Here is a 23,864-nt window from a genome sequence, read left to right as displayed (position 1 = left end):
TGGTGTGAACTCAAATCCCAGCTCCCTCCCTCACAGCCTCTTTCAGCTTTAATTGTCTTAGTCCTCAATTTCTCTAAGCCCTAGTCTCTGCTCCAGGAAATGTGGAAACAGTGTTGCTTAGTGGCTAGGAATGTGGCTTTTAGAATTCATTAGAGCAGGGTTAGAATCCCTGATCATCTTCCTAGTTAGGGGCTAGTTAGTTAGCTGGGGAAATTATTTCCCGACTCTGGTCCTGTTATCACACTTGTGAAACGTGGAACAATTCTGCACGCATCTCTCATATTTCTGCATGTTCTGTGAACAAATGAATTCAGCTTTTTTCCCAGACTCTTTTTCAGGGATATTTATGTAGTGAACAGTCTGGAAGGTAGCAATAAGCTTCTCTGTATAGAACAGAGGACAGATCTGTTTTCTGCCCAAGATAATGAAAATAATGTTTCTGTCCATGTCAGAGCTTGAACAGGTGTGCATTGTGAGCCCTGTGAAGTACTGAGGTTTCCTAAACTTGGGGTTCTTGACTTGTGATGTGACCCAGCACATGTACCACATCCATCTGGCCCTCTAGACCTTGCCCTGTGGGAATCAGGGCTTGGAAGACCAGCACAGATGATGTAACTCTGCCTATTTCTGTTCCTGTGAATAGGAAACTGCCCTTTGTCTCTGACCCAGGCGTTAAGTGTCTTCTGCCGGCATCCGTGAGACTGGCAGGCTAATTTGGTAGCTTGCATGAAGGGTAAAATCCCAGACCCTTTGCTTCTTGACATTTACTTCATAGAGCTTTTGTGATAATGAAATGTATTAATGTGTGAAGCACACATGACCATGCCTGTGCCTCCTTCGTAATAGTTACCCAGTAAGAGGGAGCTAGCATTCTTATTTTTCTTGTTATTATGATTGTGATTACTTTATTACCTGCCTCAAAGGACTGATGTGGGATGAAGGGAAATAGTATTAGCATAGTGTCTGGCCCGTGGTAGGTTCAGGCAGAAGGTTCTTTCGTTTCATTCATTTATTGTATCATCTCAGGGAGGCTGTAATAGTGGGAAGTGACCAAAGACCCACTGTGAAGGTAGATTACATTCTAATCTGTTTTCCAAAACTCAGCTAAAGGAGGGTGGCCCCACAGAGTAGGAACAGGGGCTTCATGTTTCAGTGTGGCTTCCTAGGATCCCACCCTCTGTCCAAAAAGCCACTGTGAACCATGCCAGGTAGAGTTGGCCAGGTCTAGGGACAACCCTTGGTGCTATGTTCTGACCCTATGCTGATACCCCTCTTGGAGAAGAATATAGAATATCTTTGAACTTATAGTTTCTATTTAAGAATATGTTTATGAGCACTGGCACTCTTGGTTCTGGAACTAAATTCCATTCTGTGCAGTCTCATGTCACTGGGAAGGAAGCATTCGGGACCTGGCGTCCCTGGTCACTTCCTTGCAGTCACTCCCCAGCACCCCAGCATTCTGTGACAAATCTGGCCATGTATTGACTGCCAGCTGTGCTTTTTCTAGGCTCTAGTTAAGGTGATTTATGGAGGAAATCTGGCCACTGCCCTCAGGGAGCTTACCATTGAACATAGAAGACAGTAGTAAATGGATAAGATACAAATGAAATAAAGTTGTAACTGACGAGTGCTGCAGAGGAAAGCAACACTGGTGAATTCATCAGGGCAAGTAACCCACTCCTGAATCTCAGCAGCTTAGCGTCATAAAGTTTGCTTCTCACTTAGTCACAGTCCAGTGTGGCTGGACAGCAGGGGCTGGGGTAGGTGTGGGGATGGGAGGACCTCTTGGGCTTATTCGACCTTTCTAGGGCCCAGCCTCTTCCTAGCAGTCACTGATGCCGTGTCTAGGGCCGCCTCCTTTCATTGTGTTCAGCAGGCTTCCCAGTGGCACACACCACTTCTGCTTGTAGTATAAATCCAAGGGAGGCTTGGAAATGTGGTCCACCCAGGGGGGCTGGAAGAATCCGTAATTGTTTTCTGACACAAAGGAGACAGCACCAGAGAACAGGGTGATCAGGGACGGGATGCCCCAGGAAGTGACTTCGGTTAAGGGCGCGGGTTCTAGAGTCAGACTGCCTGCGTCTCCTCCTGGCTCTGCCACTTGCCAACTGGTGACCTTAGGTTTAGTTTGGCAGCCTTTCTCTGCCTCCCTCTTCTCAGCTGTGAAGTGTGGATGACAGTAATAGAGTGGTTGTGAGAAAGGAAATGAAATAACCGATGGACTCCAAAAATAATGTTTAGCACAGGGCCTGATTGGTTTATTCTAAGTACATCAGTACAGTTAAATAATTATCATGGTTGTCATTAGTAATGATGAGGCAAGACCTAAAGGAATGAAAATGTTAAAAAAAAAAAAATTGAAAAGGAAAGAGAATGTTAAACCAGCGTGACAGAAAATCCTGTTGTCTGACTTGTTCCTATACCCTCCATTCCCACGTCAGAGTGAAGATTCCCCTGGTCCTTTGCTAAATGGTGTTGGAATCGACGACCATCCCTTACCTTCTGGTAATTTACCTAGTTACATCAGGCTCTGGTGCCCGCCTCCTAACTAGGATTCTGATGGGATAGATGTGTGGTTTTAATTTTAACTCAAATTTTGCAAATAGTGATTGTTTCTTTCCCCTCTTTTACAAAGATGTGTTCAGCTAGCTTTTCTCCAAGGTTCCATTTTGTCCTAACAATCTATATAAATTTTAATGGGAAATGAAAATGTCTGTTTGACTGCCTGGATTCCAGGTCTTGCCTTTGGCAGTAGGAATCTTGAATTGGCGAATAGTTTCCATGTGCTGGCGCTTATATGCAAGGCAGACACTTACTGTGGAGGAGCAGAATCATTACTCATCACAGGGAAATGACCAGCCCTTCACGTCATTACTCTGCTTCTGTTTCCCTTTTGTGCTTAGTGGATCCAACTCCTAGTCGTGTCACTTGTGTGGTTGTCCCACCACACAGTCAGAGCCTGCCCAACCTACCTCCATAAAAGACATGGGCATTGTTAAACTTAATACAATCAATTTCTAAATGAACTGCTTAAAGGGGCATCAGTGTTTTAGACAATGAACATAGTCTAAGCTTTGTGTATGAATTATTTTCACCTCTATAAAGTGAGGTTCAAGAGGCATTGTACTTGACTCATTTTATTGGTTTTCTACTTTGTGCCAGGCATTGTGCTGACCGATGAGGACACAGTAGTGAACCAAAACACTGTCCCTGCCCTCAGTGGATCTGCCACTTGGTAGGAAGGACAGAAGATAATCAAACACTCTCTCATAGACAGTGTCTAACGGCATCTGTGACAATGAGTGATGCTATGAGTGTCCATTACGAGGGAATTTCAGTGAAGTGGGTGATTAGGAACAGCTTCCTTGAAGAGGTGAACTGGGAGCTTAGGACCGAAGGACGGAGCAAGAGTTATCCAGGCACAAGGGAGGAAAAGCAGTCCACCAGAGGGAGCAGAATGTGCTCGAAGGACTCAAATATGGGTGAGCCTTTGGAGAAAGCCAAGGTGACCATGGCATATGGGATGAGGCCAAAAGAGCAGGTGCTGAAGGCCACCCTGTGAATTATAATCTTTCACTCCAAAGCAACAAAAACCCACGGAAGGGTTTTAAACTGGGAAGAGTGGGGCTGCTGGGACTAGATCAGATTTGCCTTTGGAAGAGGCCACTGTATCTGGAGGGTGGAGTGAAGCAGGTGTGTGTGGACCAGAGGGGAGGTTCTTCTAAGAGGTGAGGGCTTCACGGGAAGTGGAGAGAGCTCAGTGTCTGGGGGCTAAGGTAGAGAATGAGAAATATAGGGGCGCTTAGCTGGTAAAATCCATAGGAGTGGGTGATGGATTAGATGTGGAAGATGAGAAGGAAGGAGGGTCAAGAGAGACTTTCCAGGGATTCTGGTTTCCTGAACTGCGTGGATAGTTTACGGACTTAGTGCTGAATCTAGGGAGGGAGATCATGAACTAGTTTTGGAGTTTGATGATATATTTTATAATTAATGTAAGTTAAAAATATAATGGGAGGAGGGTATAGCTCAGTGATAGAATGCATGCCTAGCACGCATAGGGTCCTGGGTTCAATCTCTAGTAACTGCATTAAAATAAGTAAACCTAATTAGCACCCCCTGCAAAAAACCCCCAAAATTAAAAAATAAAATAAAATTGTAATTAGAATGTCATTATTTGTCAATTCACAAAACATATATTGAGGAAAGAAGAAAAAGAAAATAAATGACCATGTCTTCATCACCTCCTATGTTTTGGGTGCTTTTTATCTTGGTCCATCTTTCTGGTAACCTTATAAGGCAGTCACGGCTCTCATCAATCAGATCAGAAGAAGATTTGAAAGATTTAGTGACTGGCCTAAGAACACACAATTAGTGATAAGGAAAATGTGTGTTTGGTCACAGATTTATATAAAACCACAATGTACTGTAGGCTTTTCCACCGCAAGACATTTCCTCTGTATGTTGGTTTTATGAGGGATAACATGGGGTTCTGGACCTCAGGGAATTTACAATAATCTCCTAGGAAGATGTTGGTTATAATTCCACGATGGAGGATTAAACAAGATGCCCAGGGTCTACGGAGGAAGAGGTTTGGGATTTCCCCGTGCACTCTGGATATGGGAGAATCTGAGCTGTGTTTGAGGAAGGCATTCCACTGGCCATTTTCAAGACATACCGCGGGGCAGCTGTGGCCTGACCTCTACTGGCTGGAGAGATTCATCAAGTGGAGATGGAGAGAGAGAGGAGGAGGAGAATGGAGGGTGTGTAAACACATGTTAGAGTGACTGGAACTCTTTGGTATCTTTAGAAACCTTTGTCTGTGAAAATAGTAACCGAAAATCAAACTAAACGTATTTGGTAACAGTAAGAGACTTAAGCTCATAATAATTTATAATTTATAATTAGTAATATTAAAAATAATTCTGAACAGGGGCATGAATGTGCAAAGCTCCTCTGTGTTCCCTTAAGCCAGCCATTTTCAAATCACACAGCCCTTTATGTATGTGCCGATAATCTCAGAGGGCCATGGAGCTGGGTGAGAAGGGAAACAGTCCTTAGGAATAAGCAGAATCAATATTGAATGATAGATGTTTTGAACCCCTCGGAGCTCTTTTTTTTTTTCCCTTGTTTCTCCTGAAACACACACACACAAAAATTAACATAAGCAATGCAATTAGTGAAGATATAGTCACAAATCCACTAACATGTACAACAGACTGCTGCTAATAGTGTTTGCCTCCAGGAAGTTGGTTGCAAGAATGGAAAGGGGACTAACTTTTCATTGCATGTGATTATGCACCTCTTGAATTTTTAGAAGATGTGTAACTAAATACACTTGCAAAAGTCTACTATTTCTGTGGCCTGAAAAGCACCAAGATGTAGATAGAAAGTTTATGGACTTAAGACGCTTAATACCTGAGCCCGCGTCTCCTTATTCACGGAGTACAGGGAATGATTCTTACCTTGCCTGGTTTTTCATGCAGATTAGGGGTGGTGTATATTCAATACCTAGTGTAGAGTGAATGTTCAATAATAAAAATTGTATTAATGAAAAATCAAAGTCTTTTTTGATAGGTTGTAACTAAATAAAACTTTTTGTGGCTAAGTTTTAGGTCTCGAGGTTTTGCGAGTGAAAATACTGACCTGGTATTCAGAAAGGAAAAGAAAAGGCCTTCAGCATTGATGTAGTACTTCTGGGCCATAGGAGCATTCCATAATTACAGCACTATTATCCTGGTGGGAGGGAAGAGAACAAAGTAATAATAATAATAAATATTAATATTAGTAATACATTAAAATATAATTGTTAGTGAGCTTCAGCCTCTTACTGTTACCAAGTATGTTAAATAATACATTAATAACATTTTATTAATAATAATGAAACATATTAAGATACTAATAATATTATTAATGTTATTATTAATAGTCTCTTGTTGTGCTCAGAAAGCTTAGTTTTCTGACCTAGGTCCAAGCTAATCTCGTCTCCATCTCACATATTTAATAGGAGAATTAGAGATTCATATATTTCAGTGAATTGTATTGCCTAAATGTTATTGATACAGTCTGAGCATTAAACTATTATCATTTTCAAGCTCTGGATTAAGAAACTAATTACAAGGCTTTAATAGTTAAGTCCTAGCTGCCAAGTCTTAGGAATATTGCCGCACTATCTATAAGGCTGAATAATTGTTTGATCTGTTGACATGGTAACTGTTTTGTAAAAAGCAATCTGTAAGGTTGTCTTCAGTCTTCAAAACCGTCCTTAAGCATTGTGTTCAAATATGGCCACGGCAGTCTGGGAAACTTGTTATTAAAAGCATGACCAGAAAAGTGGTTCATTTTCCTGTGAGAAGATGTCAATTAACCCTAATAAAATTATTTGGAGGCTGATTTTGTTTAATCAAACACCACAAAATAATTGAGCTCTGAACAAATGGCTTATCATAGAAATGTGCAGGTTGGCAAGAAAGCTTTGAGAGTGCATTTCAGTAACGCACACTCATTAACAGTCACATTTTTCATTCAAATGGGCAGTTACCCAGTTACCTGGTGCTCAGGGCTCTGATAGGATGCGTGGCTCTGACAGACTGCTTGGCCTCTCAGCCAAGACAAAGTCAGAAGCTTTTATAGTGTGAGCACTTGGAGATTTGAAGAACAGGGAAACTGCTTATTTATCGCCTATCAGGTATAGAGAAGGACCAAATCCAAGGTCTGTGTCCCATGTTTATTTATAGACCATTTACACACTGTCCCTCCCTCCAGGGTCCCCAGAAGTACCTTTAAAAACATAATTTAACACTCAAACTTCTGACTGCATTTAAGAATCATATAGGGAGCTTTTAAAACACACTCATAGCAGGACCCCATCCTTGACCAGTTAAATCAGAATCCCTCTGGTGGGGGCATGGACATGGATATGTTTCCAAACCTCCCATCACGTCCTGGGCAGAGGACCATCGCTTTAATCCATCCATCATTCCCCAGGCTCATTCTCAACTCCTCTGCAAAGCTGAGTGAACACAGAGGATTAGATTGTCACATCTGATTTGCACAAATGGGTGATCCTATCCAGTGAACCAGTCAGCAGGGGCTGCTGTAACAGAGCTCCTTGACTGGGTGGCTTCAGCAACAAGCGTTTATTTTCTCATATTTCTGGAGGCTGGAAGTCCAAGATCAGGGTGCCATCAGGGTTGGTTTCTGGTGAGACAACCCCCCGCCCCGGCCCCCGCCGCTCCTTGCTGTGTCCTCACTTGGCCCTTTTTCTTTGCACACATACTCCTGGTGACTTTTCACTTCTTAAAAGGACACTTAGCTTAGGGCCCCGCCCTTAATGACTTCTTTCAACCTTAGTATCTCCTTCAAGGCCGTATCTCCAAATAGTCACCTTGGGGGCTACAGTTCCAACATGTGAATTAGGGAAGGACAGTATTCAGTCTTTAACACCCAGTAACAGGCTTTACTCTTAATTCCAGAGTTACAAATAGTCGTGAGACACAGGCACAGTCAGGGAGCTCTGGAAGCAGCAGTACCGTTTATTCCTCAGTACTTTCTTGCCTAAGGTCACACTTTGGCCCAGGATAATAAATTAAGTCCTTATGTGATATAGGTGTTTAGATGTAAAAACAGAGAGCTGTTTTGGTCAAGGAACATCATTATTTTAAACTTAGATACACAGCTTCATGATATTTTTCAGGGAATCGTACCGTGTGAATTGACAGACATCAGATTTATTTATTATAAGCCATCCCAGACAGACTAGGTGCATCCTGCAAAAAGCATTCCATGGATACAAAATCTCAAGCTGAAATATGCTGTTTGTTTGTTTGCCGGATGGTCTCTTGTTCACAGAAGGAAATGTGACCAAGCAACCTTTCTTGTTTATATCCCTGAGGTCCTCCCACAGTCACCTTTCCCCCGACCAAAATCAAAAGAGTATTGTTATCCTTATTACAAAGCTCTGGCTATCCCTCTGATTTTTGTTCTTCCAACACTTTGCTATATTAAAACGCAGTTCCCAGACCTGTACCATCACCTGGGAGCTTGTTAAAAGTGCAGGATCTCAAGCCCACCTAGGCTGACTAAATCAGAATCTGTATTTTAACAACATGCCCAGGTGATTTGTTTGCAAATTCAAGTTTGAGAAGCGCTGTTCTAACACACCAGGTCTTCCCTGCCCCAGGGCCTTTGCACCTACCCTGTTACTTCTTATGTGTATGTCTTCATCTCGCAGGTTACAACTGAAAAATCACCTCTTCTGCCTCTCTCATCTTTTTTTTTTTTTTAAGTAGATGCCCCCACATTATTCTTGTATTTGCACTCCCACTTAACATTAGTTACAATATCTATTTTACTGATTTGTTGTATTACTGCCTCGGCTGTCTCACCAGTTCTGAGCTCCTTGAGGTCAGAAGTCATACCTAACCTGTTAAGCACTCGTATCTAATGAATATCACTTGGTACATACTAGGTAGCCAGTAAGTAGTTGTTGTATCAGAATGTGCAGATTGATATTCCATGGCTGGGTTCCTGCCTGTATCTCTAACTTTATCTTCTTTATTCCTTCCTTGCACTCAGTGTAAACTAGTTATAATCCCCTCATCCTCATCCTCATCCTCCTCATCCCTGGGCTTTCGCACTTGCTTGGATTTGCTTAAGCTGCTCACTCTTCCTGAATGTTTTCCTCCCATCTGTCCCCCCGAAAGAATACGTATTCATCCTCAGAGACTCTGCTCCAGTATTCTAGAAGAGACAGCTCAAGGCCAGTTGGGCCACAATGGTGTCTTGAATTACATTGAATTTTAGTGCGTTTACATGCATATTTCTACCATGATATTGAGATCCTCTAGTGGGAAAAGAAATAATTGTTTCTCATATCTGTACTGTTGTTGCTTGATGAAGTGCGTGAAACACAGGAACTGCTCAGTAAATGGTCTTTGAATTATGAGACAGGAGAAATACAAGAGAACGTCAGGAGGATGGTGTAAAGAAAGCCCACCCGCGTCTACTTTGAAATCGTGGCATAAAAAGTCCTCCCCGGACGTCATAGTCCCCGTAGTCCTGTGTACACTTTTCTTGCTGAAAAAGTACTTTTCATGTCCCTTAAATCTTCCAGCAGTCCTGGAAAGATAAGCTGAATCAAATAAACACTTCATTTGTCTCGCTTTCCAAAGATAAGCTCTCTTCTCAATGTAAAGATACACAAATACGCCGTCCTAGCCCATTCACGCTGTTATAACTGAGCGCCGTAGACTGTGTGGCTTATTACAACAGAAATTGATTTTGCACAGTTCTAGAGGCTTACAAGGCCAAAATCAAGGTGCCAGCGGATCCCGGGCCTGGTGAAGCCTGCTACTTGGGTCCTAGATGGCTGTTTCCTCACTCTGTCCTAATCGGTGAGAATGTTCTCTGGGGTCACTTTATACGGGCATTAATCCTGTTGATGAAGGCTCCACTCTTAGAACCGCATCACCTCCCAAAGGCTGCACCTCCCCACCATCACAATTGGGATTAATCTTCAACATATGAGCTTTTAGGGGGAGACACAAACGCTCAGTCCATAGCATGTGCTGTTTGGTAGAAGCCACTTCTTTCTTAGCTTTGTGGACTTATAAATTGTAAGACAGTAGACTCCATTTTTCAAATTGCCTAATTTCTTTTATAAACACGTGGTCATAGATAGCAACATAAATACACCTCAACAACTTTCTGAAAACTCTTTAGGGCTTGGGACAGAATTCTGTGGCTGTAAACGGCTTCTCACCTAGATGTAGGGTACCAAAAGCCCACTTACCCAAATATGTCATGTCCACCACATCTTCTGAGCTGGCGGCTGACCTTGAAAGCCCAACTATTTGAGTTGTTTCCCTGGATTAATGTGGAGATGTCTGTTAAAGAGATGATTGTCCAACTCAACATTGGACAGCACGTGCTCTAAAACAATTCTTACTGACTTATGCTCAGTTTGTGGGGAGCAGTAACCCATTTCTCTAATACAGAAGTTAGCCTTTTGGTTTGGCTCACCAGGCGTTGACAAGGAGGGTGAAATTTGGCTGAGTCTTGGTAACCTGAGTAGGGGAGAGCACGTGCCAGGCAGTAGGGCTGCGTGGACACAGGTGTGCAGACATTTTGCAAGAGAAGTCTGAAAACCTCATGAAATAATAGCTTAGTCTTCTTAAAAAGACAGAAGAAAGAACTTAAAATATATATTTTAATTGGAGATCACTGTCTTTAAAACACTGTCATATATGCAGTCATATTTGCTTCTCCTACAATTCCATCTCACTAGAAAGAAAACTGAGCCATGCAGAAGCCCAAGATGATTCAGCTAGTATCCTGAGAGGTGACAACCCAGTTAACATTCCCTGACTTTCCATGACTCCACAGGTTACACTAGTCCAAAAAAGGGAAAAGATCTGAAAGGCAAGGCTAGAATCCCAATCAAAATGTTACTTTCTCAATCAAAATATTAGTTAACCATTGTCAGCATTTTCCACAATGTTACTGGAGGGATACAGATTCTGCAGTATGTTGAGAAAATAGATGTTACCAGAGGGGAAAGAATTATTTGTTCTGTACTCATACGAATTAGAAAGCAGTGGCTTAAATCAAGGCACGATCTCTCCTTAATAGCACAACTTCTCAGGGTCTTTACTGAACTCAGATATATCATGGCTCCCTTGACATCACGACATCGAACAGCACGGTCTTTTATGTTCAAAAGATTATGTGCACAGCTAGTATCCATCAGAATGAGAGGCGGGGTAACGATCCAAAATAATTTGTGTAAAAACATTTTCTCTCCTCTAGTTCAGAGAAAAAGGAAGCATGAGCTTCAGAGGCTTAGAAAAAAAAAATAGAAAGGAGGAAAAGAAAAAGGAAAAGAAAACAGAAAAAAATCCAAAGCTCTTCTTGTCTCAGAGGGTAAACTGATTGATGAGAACTCTTTCCCACTTACCTGGCCGAGAGCATGACTCAGCCCAGGTGAGTGGGTGCAAAGCAATTTGCAAGTTGTCTGGAGTGTGAACACCTAAGACGGCTGGCTGAGCTGGTTAGACACAGAGAATTAGTAGCAGTGATGCGAGGACTTTTATTATTCTTGCTTGTCTAGTTTGTTATAATTAAGAAAGTCAGAGTTGGGAGGCTCCAACCAAAACACAATAAGGATACTTAAAGAAGGCATTTTCTCCTAAGGATTTATCCCTTTATGTCTTTCTTGGAATAGAATTTATTCAGGCTCCATGCTACCATTTAGGCTCTGTAGGGTTAAAACAGAGAGAGAGAGAGAGAGAGGCCTTAATTTATTTTCTAACATATGTATTTATTTTTTATTTTTAAAAATTATTTAATTTAATTAGTCAAATTTATTTATTTAAATTTATTTAAATTTTATTTTTTGAGGGGTAATTCAGTTTTTTATTTATTTACTTCAGCTAGGTATTTATTTTAATGTAAGTACTGAGACTTGAACCCAGGACCTCATGCAAAGCATGCGCTCTGCCGCTGAGCTTTCCCCTCCCTCTGGCAGCCCCAATTTTCTAAGTGGAAGTAGAAGAGGTAGGAGAATAGTACAGATGAAATGCTAGGAGATTTCAGCAAAGCAGAGTGCATTTCTACTGTGCAGGCATCAGAGACGATCTGGGTTAACTGAATGGTTGAAGAATTAGGGGGAAGGCTTGACAGCTGAAAGAATGAGTGGAAACTAAATGATGCAAATGGGGACCGAGCGGATCGAAGAGAAGCCCAAGCAGGACCCTTTGCTGAAAGGGTGATGGGTATGGATGGGGCTGGAGGCAGAGTGGAGGGTCAGGGGTTTGCTCTGCAGTGACTTGGATGCTAAAATGAGGTGTCTGCACTGTCTCCAGTGGGCAGTGGACTTGAATCCAGGATTCGGTAGAACCACACTCTCCTTTGAGAAGCCAGCCTGGCCACTTCATGACAAATAGCCACCGTGAGTTGATCTTCTAGGCACAAGTGGATGTTGGGAAACAACGGAAGTACGATCACTTCATGTGGAGAGAGATGAACGAAGAAGGAAACATTCGGATGTTTGATTTCAGGTAGTATCTGCTATGAGGAGAAATAAAGCCGAGTAAAGAAATAAGAAACAACAGAGGAGACCTAACATCAGCGTAGTTAAGAGAACATAGTAATTATAACTTCAGTAGAGCTGTGTCTTTGGGGCCAAGGAGGAGAAGGATTTACTGAAGAAGGCTGGAACAAATTTTGCTGTTTTTTGAGGGGAGCTAGGTGGAGGGGGTGTCAAAAAATGACAGTATAGTTACTGATATTAATTGCAGTAGACATAATTCATTAAGCTTTTACTGTGGGTCAGACTGTATGCTTCACACACATCAATTTTCTCAGTAATTCTAGGAGGTAATCATTACTGTCTGCATTTCACAGATGGAAGGAAAAAAAAGGTTCAGACAGCTTAAATGACTTGGCCAGTGTCACTCTGCTAGGATTTGAGCCCATCTGTCTGACTCAAGTGCTGAGGTTATTAACTCCTCTGCTATACCCCAAAAGGTTGGAGGGTGTGGAGAGATCTAGACAATGGGGAACAAGGTGATAACTTCCAGTTTTAGCTGTATAGAGTCTGAAATGCCGTATGGCGTTAATTGTTGGTGATATTCGGCTGGAAGAATCAGAGGTCGAGAGAGAAGGGAGAACTGAGAATGATCATCTAAGCATTTTGCCCGGTTTAAGTTGATCATTGAAGGCATAAACTATTCCAGTAAAAATTAATAATTATTTAGGCAGCTATGACGCCTCCAGCACGTGACTTACACGTGTTGTCCCTTTTACAACAGAGAGAGCCCATTCGTAACAAATAAGCTTGGGAAACTGACACTCCTAACGGTTGACTCACTTTTGGTCATACCGTCTGGAGTCTTTGAACCCAGGAAAGGCAGACCTCCTAGCTCATGCACTTTCTGTGTTAAGCTGTAGCTAAGTTTTCCAGAGGAGAGTGTTCAGAGAACAGTCAGGGACCTATTGAAATCAAGTTCTGTCCTTGGCTGCAGTCTGTTTCTCTCCCACTCCGTGGTGTGTTAATTATGTTCATGTTTCCACTGCCTGGCAACTCAGCGCTCCAATTTTAATTCCCTTCCCTCTCTGAAGAGAACGCCAAGGACATTTCAACTATAAACTTCCATTCTCTAGATGTGTATTAAATGACTAGAGAACAGATAAGATGCATGTATGTCATTACACATCCTTTCATCAAGTCTCATTACAGTTCAAGTTCTGGCTGGGGAAACATCACTTCTGGAGGGGAGCAGTCAGTCTTTACTTTCTGCCGTTTAATCTGACAATGCTGTTGAGTCCTGTCTCAGAACTGAGTTTCCAGCATTGAATAAAGTGGACAGAAGTTCTGAGTTCGTGGAGTTTAACATATGAGTTGGGAGACAGAGGTTAATGAAGTCACGTATTTGCATAATTACAAATTGTGTTAAATTCTTTGAAGAGAGATCTTTGAGAGTTTATAAAAGGAGGAGCCAACCCCACAGGGGTAGGGGCATCCTGAACGAGAATCTGGTGAACTGAAGAGTTGTAGAATGACATATTACAGCCCAAAAGCCACTGTGGGCAGGATGCGTCATGGGATTCATGTGAGGCCAGGAGCACGAAGCCAGCTGGTGTGTGTTCTTGCCAGGTGATGCTCATCTGGGAGGTCTGAGAGCAAGAAGATGTCTTTGAAGAATTAAGCAAAAAGGTGATGTGATCAGATCCACATGCTAAAGAATCCTTCTGGCTGTAATGCTGGTGATGGGATGAGGAAAAAGCCAGCAGTAAAGGGAGGTAGAGGAGGTGTGGAAACAAAGACGAGAATAGGGGATTCATTTCTCTGGGGCGATCATTTTCATCTCTTTTGCTCCCAGCAGTTTGAACAGGGTCCAATACCCAGGAAGCTTACTTAATGTGTAGTTTGTTGACTGAGCTAATTAATGCGATTGCGAGAAATAAAACCAACACAAGCTGTTGGTCACTTAGATATGGGGGGAGCCAAGGGAGGGGAAGATGACGAAGACGCAACTTCTGGCTTATGGGTAAATTAAGCTGCCATGCACTAGGGCTTGGTCCTTCTGTTTTCTTTGGATCTGAGTCAGCCAATATTTTCTGTAAAGGGTCATATAGTAAATAGTTTAGGTTTTGTAGGCCATACATTCACAATACTCAGTTCTGCCACTGTAGCCTGAAATCGGCCATAGACAATAGGTAAATGAACTGTATAGTGATGTTCCAGTAAAACTTTATATGTAAAATGAGGTGGTAGAAAGGACTTGACCCACTAGGGCCATGGTTTGCCAGTTCCCGGTGCAGATCATGCGTTCAGGTATGACGAAGTTTATTTGAGGTGTTTCTGAGGCATCCACGTGAATCTGTTTAGGTTATAAATTGTTCTGAAATCCGCACTTTAAAAAAACTACTTGCGATTGTATTTAATAATTAAAGCAGGATTAAATAGCTCATGTTTGATTGGTAAGCATCATTTTGGGAACCGTGTCCCCAGAGGGGGACTAAATAAGAGACGATTTGTAAATTTGTGGTTAGCATGTAAATTACAAGGAGATGGCTCCTCTGCTCACAGTATTGTTTCAGAAAGAGGCGGATAACCAGTGTCAGCACATGTGCGTGTCTGGACATCTGAGTACACAGTATTTTTTAAAGAGCATCAACATTCTGAAAAATTGAAGGTTCCACAGAAAGCTGCCCTGATTCTTCTGGAAAAAAAAATTTAAAATAAATAAATAAAAGGAAGTTCCAAAGCCAGGTAAAGTTAACCTTTTTTAGTTAGAGATATAGAAAGGTTTAATAAGGAAAGAGAAATCTAGAATTATTTCAGGGGCAAACTGTTCAGTCAATCTGGGAGCTTTTCATTATACAAATTTAGCAAGAACCACCCCCATTTCCCCTTGTACTTGAGGAAAATGCAAGCATTGAAATAGTAAATGCAGATCATTTAGGCAGAACTATTACGAAACCTATTCTTCGTGTATACTTTAATGTATACATTTGTATTTATATGTATGTATAATTTCATCTGCATGCCTTAGACTTAGTTGTTTGAGGGCAAAAATTATTTCTTACTCCCACCCACCTCATTTATTTACTCTATGGGCTGGGCCTCTGTAGGCATTTTAAGTTGTTTGGCTGATGACATGAAGGTTAAGGCTGGAGGCCTTCCTGACTGACTGTGCAAATCTGTAATTCCACTCCAGCTTCATACTTTCTCATTAAATCATAACAGAGTGTAACTGAGCATTTTAGGTGACCTTTCCAGGCCTTTAATGAGAGCCAGTGCATCGCAAGATCAAGAATAGTAGAAGCCTGTGGCCACTTGGTCTCTAAACAATGCAAATATTTAGAAGATAATATTCAAAGCCCTTTTAAAGAGCTTAGTTCAGTGGTTCCCAGACTTGTCTATGTATCACTTAATGAGCTTTAAAACACACTGCTGCCTAGTTAGAATTTTTAGAAGAGCCCCAAGGGGTTCAAATGTGCAAGTGAGTTTGGGAACCTCTGGCTTAATTCAAACTAAGGTCTTAGTATCGGTACAGAGCTGTCCACGTGTTGGACCTCGAGGGGCTTTACAAAGTGAGGTGAAGTTCTCCATGGATGCCCATGGTTTTCTACTGTAGTTAAAAGCCCATCTTTTATGTACACATCTTTTATGTATACTGTTATGAAAAAGGCAGATGGCACTTTCTTCCTAGACTACATTAAATGTCATGAATTTTACAACTAATTACCAATTTTGAAAAAGTAGAATCTGAATTGTTTTAATTGTAATAGAGCAGTCCCCAAATTCTGTTTTCTGGTCCAATCATGCTGCCTAAGGTTTAACAGTCAGGGCTGAGGCTTCAGTAAAGACACTGAGGTGCTCCAGAATTCCTTGTGCAGGCCTTCCACCCTCCCCACTAAAACCTCAAGCTGCCTCTTCGCTAGTATTAGAAATTCAACATTCCTGTACACTTTTCCTGAAAAGATTTTTTCCATAGATTAGCCAGGACAAATGTATTTTAATGAACAAATGGTGTTTTAATAAGAAAGCTCTTTTTAAATCAGCTCATTCTATTAAGATTTTAATAAGTAAAAATAATATCGCAGAGAATTATGCAGTAGAAGCACCAGGCAGCTTGCTTTACAGAGTAAGCCCTGGAAATATGCAGATGGAATTTCACCAAGAAAAAAATACCCCCGGAGTGACAAAGTTTCCTTTCAGAGAGAGAATGTCTGTGTGGGGAAAGGAACAGATCTCTTCTGAATAAAAATGGATGCACTAAACAGCGTTTATAAAAATTCTCTCTTTGATTCCTGCATTTGGCAGCAAGACAGCAACTAATGTGGTCTTATTTTAAAATCCCAGTGATTACAAGGTCTGCACGTCCCCTGTGGAGTTGCTCTTTCTCTCCTAGAGCCAGACCCCAGTGTTTCTTTGCCAAGCACGTGCTGAAGAGCTTTCGGTGTCAGGTGTTTTTTTCATTTGTCCTCTCTGAGCCAGTGGCAGGGGCATCGCACCTGGTTTTTTGAGCCCAGGTCTTGATCACCCTCTTTTCGGAGTCTTTTCAGGAGACAAAAACAAGTGTTTCTGAACATGTGTGATTCAAGCGTGTCCTTTTCTTGGGGAACTATCTACTGCCCAAGCAAGACCTTGAATTATTGGCTGACTAGCAGTCGCAGGTCTTCACGTACCAGATGCAGAAATAAGGAAGAGTGTGTTCAAATGTTTGACTGCAAGTGGTAGCCTGCCCACGCAGTACTGGTTAACCCACGAACATCTACCATTTCCTGTTCACAGTTCAAGGGTAGGGTGGTCCCAGTGTTGGTTAATTCGGTTAATGTAAGTATCCACTGTTAAAAAATGATTAAAGAAGACAATTTAGGCAATACAAACAAACTTAATTTAATACTTTGTGGTCAGTCTTCTTTAAGAGAACTGCAAAATGGGGTGGAAGGCAGAAAGATCATATAGAATAAAGAACATGGAAAAGATATATAGAAAATATCAGATTGACTGGAGCCACATAGTCAACTGTTTTGGAGGTGAGAAGCCCCTGCCTGAGTTGACACAGCATTTGGAGCTCGGCTGACTAGACATACTGCATTGCTGGCCGAGTGAAACTTGTTTATAGGGGTGTGAAAGTTATCTAAATTTTGGTTTGCTGATGTGCCACCCTGGATAGGAGTGGCTCCATATTGAGCCTAAAAAGTGATTTCAACACAATCATCAAAGATAGAGTTTTTTTTTTCCTGCTGTCCTCAGTGTATTGGCTTTGTTTCTTAGGCTTGCGTCTCTCTGGTGGCAAAATGGCTGCTGTAGCTCCCATTTGTGCACATCAAAGTTCAAAGGCTGAAGATAGCATATCTCTTCTTTGTGTCTCTTTTTTAATACTGCAGAACATTTTTCTAGGACTCCACCAAAGGCTTATTTTTGCTTTCATCAGCCAGAATTACACAATTTTCTCTTTCTAAACTATTGATTGGCTTATCCATAAAATCTACATGATGTGTGTGATGTTAATTGATGGTACTAGCTCTAAAATTGTGTTCTCTTGCCAAGAGCTGAGATCTCACCTGACCTTCCCCATAAGCCAGCTACTGAGCAGATCCAGTGTCCAATAACCATAAACTTTGGGTGTCCAGGAGGAAAATGCATCCTTTTCAGGGAATTTAGAGCTATATCTTATAAAGAAATAATGTGAACATCCTAGCCTTTGTCCAAATCTTTGACCTAAATAAATAGACTGACATATATTTCTCTAGCAAAAATGGCTTTATTTGAGATCAGGAAGAGAATTGCAATTCAAGGTCTGAAACCACAGCGAGTTATATGTAAGACCCCTTCCAGCAAGGGAAGGAGAACTCTTTTATAGAGTCGAAAAGGAAGTTAGGAGGGCAGTAGTAAACAGAACCTGTCTTTTCATTGGCGGAGTCCTTGCCAGGAGGTACAGAATCTTTCTTCTTCCTGTTAGGTTCCACTGTGGGCATGGGGCGTGGGGCGTGAGAGCTCCCCCTTCTGGTCTTCTGGCACTGCTTAGTTGAGATTTCCATTTAGTAATTGTTTACATAGTTCTGCAATTTAACTTTGGCTTTCCAGCTAACTGTTTTCAGCTAACACAGTTGTGTTGCAGAGTTCAGAACAAGCTTGAAATTTGCATTCCTTACTAATCTTTTGACAAAGTAAATTGACATTATAGTTGATTTTTCATAGCTCTGAAGTATTATTCTTCCTTAGATGGGTGCCCATGGGCACTTGCTGCTGTTTCTTCTTACGAAACAAAGCACTGAATCGGTGTGGATAGGTAGAGATATACGCAAACCATATGCGTCGCTTTAATAAAATTCTGACTTACAGGTGCTCTTAAAGGTTAGTTGGTACCTTCATGGGAACATAGGTTATATTTTCAGTAATGATTTTTGTTGGCAAAGCAAGTAAATTAGACGTTTGTTCATTTGGAGCAAAAGGCAACTTTGTTGCTTTAATATATACAATTACATTGAGTTGAGATCTACTTTAAATGAAAATTGAAAACAAATGAAGTAATCAGTCAGCGTAATGTTTGTGGTTGCTGCTTTTGTATACATTTGGTTAAGTTGAGAAAAAGAAGCTGTTCAGCATTGCTGGCTATTTTATTTTAATCTGGAGTTGAGGAAATTGTAAACTGGGAACATTTGAAATTGGCTGTAAAATATTACATATAATGATAATTTGTTTTTATAGTTGTATGAGCCAGATCGAGTTTAACCATACAGTATATTCGTTTCCACTAGTGTTAGAATCAGGCAGTCTCAAGTGTAGCTAATGAAATTTATTTGTAAGTTTTGTTGTTGTTAATCTTTCTTACTAAACATGAGTAGCACCTTTTACTTTGACATTTAGAAGCATTTGTATTAATAATAGCAATTTTTCAGGTTCCAAGTTCTTGAAATTGAACATTTATAAAGTTAATGCATATTTTTCTCTCTCTTATTACAAATTATTTCCTTAATTTTATGACTTTTTGATGACTGCCTATGTCTTACTGGCTCAAAAATGATGATTTTGAGAAAGAAATGATTATGTTTTATATTTAGTTAGATTTATTCGTGCTGACTTGGGTTTTGTGCTCAGGCAAGTGAGTCATCTGAAGATTCTTGGGTCTGTGATTAAAGTTTAAATTCAACCACTAGGTTATGGTATTTTATAAAGCTTAATCCCCAAGCTGTTTTTTTTTTTCAGACTTAACTGTATTTGATTTGGAGTCTGAACATAGTTCTCATTCAAGTTTTGATGGAAGTATCACATCCTGCTATACGCTGAATCCTGTTTTAACACAGCACTGAAATTCTACTGAGCAATAGAATAATTTCCCCTCCCCTTATCTCTTAAAATTATGCATTTTGCAAAAGTTTCAAACTTCACAGTATCTTTCTAACCTATATTTTGGTTCACTTATCTTAAAAATTTAGTTAACTAGACATGGGGAATATCACCCAAATTTGTTCACTGGAATTTATTCTGTACATTTAATTTTCTCAGTACATCTTTTACAGCTTGTAGATACTAAAATTATTTATTTAGTGTGATTTTTTTCAGGACCCTTGTTTACAAGGACAGAAATGCAATTCAAAGTATTTCAGCATAGCAGAGTTTACTGGCTCACATAACGACACAATACAGGGAAAAGCTCCTTCAGGCGTAGGTACATCCAGGAGCTCAGCCTCATCAGTAATCTTTCTCTTCAGCTCTGCCCTGCTTCCCTTTGCATTGGCTCCTTTCTCTGATACACTCCTTTCTTCTTGTATGAGCTCCAGCATACCTACATCCTGGAAATGGTAGGTCCAACAAAAACAAAGATTTTTATCCCCTGTAATTTCAGTAAAAGTCACAAAGTTATATTCTGTGATACTCAGTAATGGCACCATCCCTGAGCCAATCTCTGTGGCTAGGCGGATGGAACGCATTAGTGGTTGACAATGTGGCTGGAGAATCCCCAGAAACACTGTCTGAGATTTTGTTAGAAATGCACATTCTCAGGTCCCATCATAGTCCCAATGAATCAGAATATCCAAGAGGCGGGCCTGATATACGGGTTGAAAAAAGCCCTCCAAGTGATTTTGATGTGCACTTGAGGTGGAGAACCACGCAATATCCTAATTAGCCCAGCCTGGTTCCTGCTTGTAACCCCTGGTGCTTCAGTGTAAATTTCATCTCTCAGAAAGCATGTAGAAGAGAAATCTGAGGAACTGATATTGGGGAAAAAAGAAGAATAGATGCTGTGTTGGCAAAGACAAGATTTCATCCCAGTGATAAAGCTCTTCTTTGTTTCTAATGCCTTTATTTCTCAGAACACTGCTGATTATGAATTCCCCTCCAGAAAGCCAATAATCTAATTAAGCAAGTACGCGTTCACCCGCCTCTCACACATAGTGTCTTGAATTTCATTCCAAATAGGTACATGGCCAATTTTGAAAGGTTTCCAGACCATGTTATTTTCTTATCAGATGCTTCCTTAACTGCAGTCAAAACCTTCAGTAGTGAACCGTATTACTTCTCTGTGATAAATAGTAGAATAGTTTCCCTTTGCTGCAGAATTTCTCAGTGAAAATGACAGTGATGCCTACAGAATTTTTGCAGAAGTGGTCAGCATTGCAATAGCACCCAAAATAATTTTAAAGTATTTTTTAAAGCATCTAATAAGGGAGATGAATATGTCTTTTCACATTACTTAAGATTTTTAACTTAATTCGGGACGTTTGCACTTATTATCCAGGAGACGGCAGTAGAGAACATGTCGGTAATTTTTCATTTTTATCTAATCGTAAGAGTATTCTAGGTACTTGTTAAAAATAAAAATCCAAAGGCTTCTTTGCAGAATATTCTTATTTTGGAAGTCTGAAGTGGAGGGCAGAGAATTTATACTTTCAGTAGCTGCCGCGGGGAATTCTTACAATGGGGCACGTTTGGCACACTCTGTAGTGGTGAAGGCTGAGGATGCTGTAGTGAAATGGTGTGAGGTTGAAACTTGGTTGTAGCTCCTAGCAGCTGGCGGTTAGTTACTTAACTTCATCAGGTCTCAAATGCTGCCAGCATTACTGTTTGTTGTTATGGTTCTCTTTCTTTCCTCTTTACTAATCTGCCTGCTGCACCGTCGTGTTTCCTATGCTGCAGATAGAGGACATGCAGTGGGGTAAAGGTGTCCGTGAGATCCCCCGGTCGGTGTGCACGCTGCCGTGCAAGCCCGGGCAAAGGAAGAAGACACAGAAGGGAACGCCTTGCTGCTGGACCTGTGAGCCTTGTGACGGCTACCAGTACCAGTTTGACGAGATGACCTGCCAGCATTGCCCCTATGACCAGCGGCCCAACGAAAACCGAACCGGCTGCCAGGATATCCCCATCATCAAGCTGGAGTGGCACTCGCCCTGGGCCGTCATCCCTGTCTTCCTGGCAATGCTAGGGATCGTTGCCACCATATTTGTCATGGCCACTTTTATCCGCTACAATGACACCCCCATCGTCCGGGCATCCGGGCGGGAACTGAGCTACGTTCTGTTGACAGGCATCTTCCTTTGCTACATCATCACTTTCCTGATGATAGCCAAGCCCGACGTGGCAGTGTGTTCCTTCCGGAGAGTGTTCTTGGGCTTGGGCATGTGCATCAGTTACGCCGCCCTCTTGACAAAAACCAATCGGATTTATCGCATATTTGAACAGGGCAAGAAATCGGTGACAGCTCCCAGACTCATAAGCCCAACATCACAGCTGGCCATCACTTCCAGTTTAATATCAGTTCAGCTTCTAGGGGTTTTCATTTGGTTTGGTGTTGACCCACCCAACATCATCATAGACTACGACGAGCATAAGACGATGAACCCTGAGCAGGCCAGGGGAGTCCTCAAATGTGACATTACAGATCTCCAGATCATATGCTCCTTGGGCTACAGCATTCTTCTCATGGTCACGTGTACCGTGTATGCCATCAAGACTCGGGGTGTCCCAGAGAATTTTAACGAAGCCAAGCCCATTGGATTCACTATGTACACGACATGTATAGTATGGCTGGCCTTCATTCCAATTTTTTTTGGCACCGCTCAGTCTGCAGAAAAGGTAAGTGAACATGCACACCACAGTACGCGTTTCAAAAATGTGTTCATTCTTGTAAATACTGAGACCAAATTGTATAGAGCAAGAGGCTTTACAAAGGCTGAACGTATTCCCACGTATAGGCCAATCCTGAATTGATAGGCATCGATGCTACAGAAATCTAAAACCTGCGTTGAACTGGGCCACATCCATTCCACTGGAAACTGATGAGAGGTATAGCCTTTTTCAAGTTCATTTATTACAGAATGACTCGAGGTAGTAAGAGCTTAGCCAGTAGGAAATAATCTTATCTAGTAAATTAATCCTTCCTATTCATTCATGACTCACTCCGTCTTCTTTCACACGTATGTCCTGGGGATAAGAGAGGAGGGCCACAGTTTCTCATTCTCCAGGATAAAGATGGTCATGACTAGCTCTCTCTCTTCCTGGTGGCTGTGTAGGTGGGCACTCACTGCTCATTGGCTTGTGTATGTGAAATACACAGCATGTATCAATATCTGTATCTATGTCTGTATTTGTATATATCTCCAAGTGGGTAGACATAGGAGAGTTTTGGTTATCATTCCACTCTGGACTCCCTACAGCTAGATGTCCATTAACTACATCAAATGATTCAACATGATAACAGACTCAAGTCCCCAGCAGTGGGAGGGACAGTATGTAGGAGAGCAAGTGTCATCAGGTTGTAAAAGTTCAAGTTTTTGAAAATGCATAGACCCTGATGTGTTAGTCCTAGAAATGTTTAGTGTACACACTCTCCTCATAGAGTTATATGTTTTTTATGCGTCTGGAAGTTAGGCAGTCCTAATACGTTGACTCTTAATGCAGTTAATGTACATCTATCTAGCTGTAGGTGTGATGTGTGTGCAGATCAGGCAATGCTACAGTTTTGGTTCTAAATGTGATTCATATACATCTGACTTCCATACTCACTGGAATATGGTTTTGTGTGTGTGCAATCTGAGCAATCCTAATATGGTGGTCTTCGTGAGACTGGTGTCCTTCATGCGGTGAAGGCAGCTCTGACATGTCGGTCCAGCTAAGACTGGAACTGAGACTCGGAGTCCTGACTGGCACACTCTATATAGAGAGAGCACAGTTGTAGCTTGATTGGAAGTCAGGACCCTGGGGGTCTAGCCTGATTTCATGTTACTTTGGAGAAGTCCCTTAAATATTCAGAGACTTAGTGCCCTAAATGAGGAAGACAAGGATTGAAGTAGGCATGTCTACAAATTTACAAATCTAGCTTCTAGGATTTAGCCGCATCTGATTTTTGTTACTGTTACTTCGCCAGCAGTGGGAGGGACACTATGTAGCAGAGCAAGTGTCATCAAATTGTAAAAGTTCGAAGTTTTGAAAATGAATGGACCCTGATGTGTTAGTCCTAGAAATGTTTCTCTGAGTCATCGTATAAAGGATGAATGGATTTTGGTAGTTTTCCAACTGCAAAGATGTCTTTTACCTAAATTGTTTGATTCAGAAGATGCGACTTTGGATTGTGTTTAAAATGAAAAAGGGAAATCTCATGTGAAGCTGCACGGAATGCTGAGATTGACGACAGTGAATGGTTCTAGACTATGGTTTCGGTACTAGTAAAGTGACTTAGAGGAAGTTCTTCCAAACTATATGCTCAGTGAGCATCGTGTCTTTCCAGCAGTGTATTTCAAATTCATATTGCATGTTTGCTTCTGTGAATACTAACTTGAATTTCATTTTATTGCTTTATCTATCCCTGGGCCAAAGGGACAGTAAAATGTGAGTTAAGCAAGTGAAATGT

The 23,864-nt window shown here is 41.4% G+C and overlaps 1 protein-coding gene across 21 annotated transcripts in view; it reads left to right on the top strand.

Moving 5' to 3' along the window:
- The window catches only part of GRM7 (glutamate metabotropic receptor 7), a 770,235-nt gene that overhangs the window by 582,225 nt on the left and 164,146 nt on the right, over positions 1-23,864 (top strand). For all 21 annotated transcript variants that reach the window (XR_004142565.2, XR_004142567.2, XR_004142566.2 and 18 more), the window contains one exon: positions 21,155-22,090. Coding sequence is in view for 7 of the 21 variants with exons in the window: in XM_010984985.3 (XP_010983287.1) it covers positions 21,155-22,090 (936 nt within the window). In the remaining 14 variants the exon portion in view is untranslated. The remainder of the gene's footprint in view (positions 1-21,154; positions 22,091-23,864) is intronic.

This window comes from Camelus dromedarius, chromosome 17 (genome assembly GCF_036321535.1).
Source record: "Camelus dromedarius isolate mCamDro1 chromosome 17, mCamDro1.pat, whole genome shotgun sequence".
Taxonomy (NCBI): domain Eukaryota; kingdom Metazoa; phylum Chordata; class Mammalia; order Artiodactyla; family Camelidae; genus Camelus; species Camelus dromedarius.
The sequence above is the reverse complement of the archived record's forward strand: the minus strand, read 5'-3'. Positions and strand labels throughout refer to the sequence as shown.